This window comes from Coenobita brevimanus, chromosome 105 (assembly GCF_032717465.1).
Source record: "Coenobita brevimanus isolate Jiangsu-jjx chromosome 105, ASM3271746v2, whole genome shotgun sequence".
NCBI lineage: Eukaryota > Metazoa > Arthropoda > Malacostraca > Decapoda > Coenobitidae > Coenobita > Coenobita brevimanus.
Genome location: NC_137058.1, coordinates 24,474,924 through 24,481,585, shown reverse-complemented (window position 1 = coordinate 24,481,585; position 6,662 = coordinate 24,474,924). Strand labels below are relative to the sequence as shown.

Genomic DNA, 6,662 nt, shown 5'->3' with positions numbered 1-6,662 from the left:
CCTCCATCAGCGTATACACAACAGACTCCAGGTACTGCTATTGAGAGAGAGAGAAAGAGTCACATGAGGAAGTGAAAGAGTGTTGTGGTGTTGCTATGGATATGCTGCAAAATGTTAAAACTACCCTGAGACTATTTGGCCATGTGTAGAGGATGTTGAATGAGACCAATGTGGAGAGTGTATGTGAGGGAGATGGAGGGGGAAAGCGAGAGGGAAAAATTGAGAATGAGGGGGAGGGATGGGATGGAGGTGATGGAGAATGAGAGACTGACTAGATGAGTGTATGTGAGGTGGAGGGGAAACAGGGAAGGGGAGACTGAGAATGAGGTGGAGGGATGGGGTGGAGAGGTATATGGGAGAGTGGGAGGCTGATGGCAGAGGACAGGGCAACATGGAAGTGATTTGTTAGTGGCCACCCCTTCCTGGAATGATGCATAGTTGGATAGATAGAAAAGTTCCAAATAAATGTTAAAGGAATGAAATTTGTTGGTGATGCAATGTCCTTCTAACTGTTACGTCATTGCATGCTGAGAGATTTTGCTTAATAAATTCAGCCTGGAAAAGGATGAAATCTGGGCCAAGTTAGAGGAAATACAATACAGTTAAAGTGAACAGATTATAGTTCATGTCTGATTACATTGTATTTATTCCAGGATGAGACGACACTGCCTAACGGTCAGAAATTCGACCTGCTGTCCCTGGCGCTGCTGGGCACCACGCAGTTCGCCGACCGCTTCCACAATATCCTAACCAAGCTGGCAGATCTCAAGTTTGATATTCCAGAGTATGTCTGCATAAAATTCGTCATCCTCCTTAACCCAGGTGAGGCTTGGCTTTGTGTGCACAGTTTGTCAGTGTTTATATACAGGGTTAGTATGTAAGGGTTTAAATCTAAGGGAAGGTTGGAGAGTATTGGCTATACAGTTATTTAGATTAGCTAATTGTGAGTCATAAGAGTATAGGAATAAGGTAAGTTAAAGCTGTTATGAGGTGGGAATGAGTCTCCTTGGTTACCAGTCAAATCAACCCTCCAGTCTAATTACATCAGGCCATCAAGTGAGCTAAAAGAGGATACAGATATTTGCCAGGTGAAAACAGACTGCAGCTGAGTGTACCCCTGCTGAGTCTAACATAGGACCCCATGCCTTTCCTTTCCCCAGAGGTGCGGCTCTTGAGTGATCGGCGTACAGTTAGTACTGCGCAGGACCAAATCAGACAGGCGCTAATGGAGTACTGCGCCACTGTCTATCCTGATGACACGGTATGTATAGCATCATCATCATCACTTTTTTTTGCTCACCTATGCATATTTTCTATATTTTTGCTCATCTACTTCCATCAGTTTTTCTCTTGTCTGCTTCATTTTCATATTTTTTTGAACTGTCCCAGCCTTCCTTTGGATCATGTATCAGTTTCTTTTTATTATTATTATTATTATTATTATTATTATTATTACTACTACTACTACAACTATTATTATTATTATTATTGCTCATTGTCTTCTTCAAATCTTACATTGCCGCGTTTTTTTTCAGCACCATATCATCCCTGTCTTTTTTTTTTTTTTTTTAACATTTCCCTTAATTTTTTAAAATTACTTCCTACTGTTAGGTAAGCATTACTTTTTGTGGGTAACATGGATGTTTTTGAGGCCTGTGAGTTGTATTAGTAATTACATAATAGTTTTAATAATGCTATATCAGTACCAAAATATTCCTCTAGCCATTATCAACACAAAGTAGGAGTACAGTATGTAAAAACAGAACAGTAGGAATGTGTAAGAAAATCATAATGTTTACAGAATAATTTTCAGTGTTTTATATGTAAAAAATTGCCTTTCTGAAGTTGCCCAAACACAGATTACTATTCTTGTAAATCTGTGGCTTCTTATTAGCTTGCCATCCTAAAGAAAAGGGCAAAATTTGGCTATAAGCAAAAGAGGTTTGTTGCTGCAGTGGCTATTCAGAATGTAACTTCCTTCAAAATTTCCATTTTGCAGTATATGCATAGTTGGCATTGCATATCCCAGTATCTTTGGGATGACAGCTCTATGCAGTGTATGTTATAGAAAAGCAAACTCACACAGTTTGTAGGTTTAGCACTAATGTCTTGCCTTTTAAAATTCTGTTCAAATGGCATCATATTATCCAGTTTGTCTTGTTGTAAATTGTTTTGCACCAATTATGTTATATTGTATGATTTCTGGTACAGTACTTGAATTTGTGTACTTTTAAAATTAAGTTCTGTTTTCTTCCTGATCATCTGTACTGCATATTCTTAAACTTCACTCTTGCTATGGTTTGTGATTATTTGAGTTTTTCTGCTTTTATACAAGATCTTGAATTGTTTTTGAACATATTTATACTGACATAATTGACCTTGCTATACTCAGTTTTTGTCACTTTACAATCACCTAGTTGGTTGGCAGTTGCTGACACAGATTTTTATTAATTCCAAAATTAAGTTGATGAGAAAAAAATATATATTAAATGTGGAGTAAGACGCCCTAAATATATACAAAAATATACTGCAAAATAAGCATAAACATACAAAGAGCATTTCCATTTTCTCATGTGTGTCTTGTTCACTCCCACTCAACGATTGGCGTCTGTCCTGCCCAGTCTTTTGTTTCAGGTTTCAGGCTCTCAGTGGCGTCGACAGTTTTCCTCACTCATTCTTGGTTTCCAGAAGGGCGGAGGTTTGGTGTGTGCGTGCGTGCATGTGGTAGGCATGTATATATACACACACACACACACACACACACACAATATATATATATATATATATATATATATAAAAGGGTGATACATACTCCTTTGCTGTATGTGTTACCTACCTTTCCGTCTAAGGATTCTTTTTGGATGTGTGCAGTAAGAGACAAAGCTTGCCTATTATTCCCCTTTGTGTACTTCACATTTTCCTTCCTGACACATCAAATCAAGGAGAACTGTCTATGGGCAGAGAAACATCCCAGGCCTTTCTCAGCTGAGGAATATTAGCCATTAGAGGAGAGTGATAAGTAGAAAAGGTGAAATATTAAGCAAACATTGTCCCCAACTGCACTTTGGATGTCAGTACTTTTGAGTTGGTGGAGAAGGCTGTTCATGACACTTTGTAGGATCATAAGTTTTAGATTGCTATAGTCTGTTCACCTTAACTTGGCAGAGATTATCATTTGCCAGCTTATATCCCATAGTCTGATTGCTAAATAAGACAATGCTGTGGCTCTACATCCTTTCTGAGTAGGATCATATTGTAGTGTTGATGTCTTATTACATTTTAAGATGGTAAAATGGTGGTTTACAGCCAAGTTGAAGTGAATGGAATATAATTGTCGATTGATTTATGTCCTTGGCTGTTATAGGTTGTGACATAGACACAATCCTTGCTTAACCTACCTGCCTATCTTCGTATGCCAGCCCCTGTATTGTGCTTATACAGTGCTATTTTGATCTCATCTCATACAGTATCCATAGTAGAGATGATATTATGGTGTTCAGGTAGCATAGGCTTAGTAGAGTGAAGACAGTGCTGGAGAAGGATGCCTTCATGTGGTGGCACCAATATAACTGGGCAGCTTTCCTGCCTGGGTCTTCAAATATCCCTCAACTCCTTTCCTGTTCCCCAAGAGGAGGCTAGTGGACTGGAGGAGAAAAACAGCTTCTGCCTGCATTTCACCATGGTCACATCCAGATCAGCTTCGGGCCACAGTAACAGTAACAGAACAAAGACACTGCATAGATGATTTACTGCTGTTTATGGTGCTGCAGGTACTCCAGATGGAATACAATACACTAAGTGTTTAATAGTGTTGTAATGGAATTTTATTTCACAAACTCTGGGTACTTTGTTGTGGTGAAGAATTGGGTATGTCAGACAGGCTGTTATTTTTCATTCCACAGGTTATGATGGAAATAAAATAACTCACATGATTTTGCCTGACTAAATGTTTCTATGATGTTGTTTATACGTAACTTACATCAGAGTAATACAAAACAATAATCTTTCGGCATAACTGGACAAAAAGCTGGTGTGTTCTCTGTCATTCATTGTCGCTCAGATGTTGGTTGATTATTGCAGTTACTTGCCAGTGTGTGTGTAATTGCCGAATGTACTTCTTCTCCTGTGTGTATCCAAAGTAATCCACACTTTTACTACCCTGTCCCAACAAAGTTATCCCTTCCTTGACATATTTACATTCGAAATATTATATTTATTGCTTTGAGTTCTGAAACCGCTCAAGGTAGATTTACTTTCCTCCTATTCCTTTTCATGCACAATAAAGGACAAATATTGAATATTCCACTGCCTCCACTTCACACTTAGAGAATGTTTGTCACTTTCCTCCCTGATACGTCATATTTACGAGAATCATCTATGGACAGAAACATACCAAGCCTCTCTCAGCTTAGGAATATTTGCCAAAAGAGGAAAGCGACAAGTAGAAGAAATGAAATATTAAGCAAACATTTATATCTCTTCCTCAGCCTCCCCCTCCTTCTCCCCTCTTCCACTTCACTCATGTACACTCTCCTCATTAATCTCTCGCACTCCATCCTTTCCACACGGAGTGAGGAGGTATATGAGAGAGTGGGGTGAGCTGGGGGGAGGGCAGTGAAATGGCAGGGGACAGGGCAATGTTGAGGCGATTTGTTTACGGTCACCCATTATGGAATTAAGGCGTCTGGCAATAGAGAGACAGATAGACTTTTATATCAGTGGGCAGAAACCTACTAAGCCTCAGTCTTAGAAATACAGTATTAGCAAGCAGAGGAGAGTTACAAGTGGGCAAGGTGAATCTTCAGTTGAACTTTTGTCCTTCATTGTTGCTCAGACATGTATGTGTGATTGAGACTTCTACCCAGAGTGTTAACTTGACCACCTTTGCTTAGTGTACTGTGTGTGCTTATGTGTTTGGGCAGCTCTCTCATTCTCTAAGGATTGATACAGTTGGAAGATAAATTATTATTGTTTTGTTAAGGTGGTAAGAGTAATTACTGTACATATTTTTATTTAGTAATTGTTTATGTTGGAGGTACTGTATTGTGTTTTATCTCCACAAATGTTGAAGACATTATGATGATAATGATTCTGTTATTTTCTTACTTTGTTTCTTTATTTCTGGACCCTACCTTACCCCGTCTTAAGCTGAGAAAGGGGATCAGAATGCTGTTGCTGATGATAACAATAATGATAAATGATCTCGCTGTATCAGTTCCTTGGCGGAAGTACTGGAGGTGAAAATTAAGGAAGTTGTCATATAACTTCACATTTTCTTCCCATCTCCACAAGCATACTGAATCAATGTGCTCCAAATGAAGCTTCGGGCGTACTAATTTTTTTCCCTCCTTTCCATTTACTCCTCAGGAAAAGTACCAGAAAATGATGGACCTTCTCCCTGAGCTTCATTACATAGCGGACAATGGAGAGAAATACCTGTACTACAAGCACATAAATGGGGCAGCTCCCACCCAGACCTTGCTCATGGAGATGCTGCACACCAAGAGGAAATAAAACATGCGAGGGGGGTTACAGGTGGCCACCTACTTTATCAGCCGTCCAGCGAACCAGCGTCTGTAAGGAGGTAAACATCCCCATAGTGTGTTCATTCTGACCTGACATGTAGTCCAAACCCCTTTCACTGCAGTTGAGGTAAAAATTGTTACAGTGCATTCACTCTAACTTGACCATGTTTCATTCCATTTTGTTTTGTTTATAAAGGCTCTGACTTGCTTGCACATATTGGCCATGGTTGCCTGATGGTTTGTGTCAATGCTGCTCAGTCTCTAGCACTCTCTCTTTCCAGTCCTTTATCGCTGAAGTCACACTCTGTAACTTCATCCCAAGTCTTTGTTGGCTTGCCACATCCAGTGTTAAAATTTTACCCTGACAACTCATGCATGTTTACCCTGACAACCGTAATGCATTTACTCTGCTGTGATGTAACCCCCTGTCATTTCAGTTTATGGCCAAGTGTAGTTAGAATGGATGGTTAATTGGCTTTGTAACTTATGAGCACTGGAGCTATACAAACTTTACTGACTGCAATTGCACTTAATGCTTGACAGCACTTCAATATGTTCACAAGTACTGATGATGTACAGTACAAACTTCAGTAAACACTTCACTGTTTGCCAACAACACTTCACTGTTTTCACAATTACCGAAAATGTACAAACTTCCCTGACACTGCACTGACACTGCATCACACACAAACCAAACAGAAAACTGACTAAACTAGACATAGTCTCTTCCCCATCCTTATAAAAGCTTGCATTACTCGAGAAACTTCTTGCACAAACTAGATGGGGCAGCAGTTAATAGTTACCAACTAGGAGACATCAAAACATGCCACTTTTCTTACAGTACAGGTACATAACACTGTAAATTATTTACCATACAAACTTAATTTCAATTACATAATTTAACAAACAGTCATATAAATAAAACATTATTGAGAAAAAGAGCACAAAAATTAATGCATAACTTGCGAAATAACTACGCTTACAAACAGCAGGCAAACTGGCAACTCTGACTCGTACCAAAACCTATGGTGAACGTCAAGAAACATCAAGATTCTCCTCGACTGCCTAACTGGCAAATCTCGCTTCTTAACAATAGTAATTTCTTTTCGTTTCGCAGATATCAGTATATATTCTTGT

General features: G+C 39.1%; 1 protein-coding gene across 1 annotated transcript in view; it reads left to right on the top strand.

The window, feature by feature from the left end:
- The window catches only part of LOC145416304 (nuclear hormone receptor FTZ-F1-like), a 57,903-nt gene extending 52,389 nt beyond the window's left edge, over positions 1-5,514 (top strand). Inside the window, exons 4-7 of the mRNA XM_080285304.1 lie at positions 1-31; positions 654-822; positions 1,161-1,261; positions 5,368-5,514. The exon at positions 1-31 is cut by the window's left edge and continues 59 nt beyond it. Coding sequence (XP_080141430.1) covers positions 1-31; positions 654-822; positions 1,161-1,261; positions 5,368-5,514 — 448 coding nt within the window. The remainder of the gene's footprint in view (positions 32-653; positions 823-1,160; positions 1,262-5,367) is intronic.
- The last annotated feature ends 1,148 nt before the right edge of the window (positions 5,515-6,662 follow it).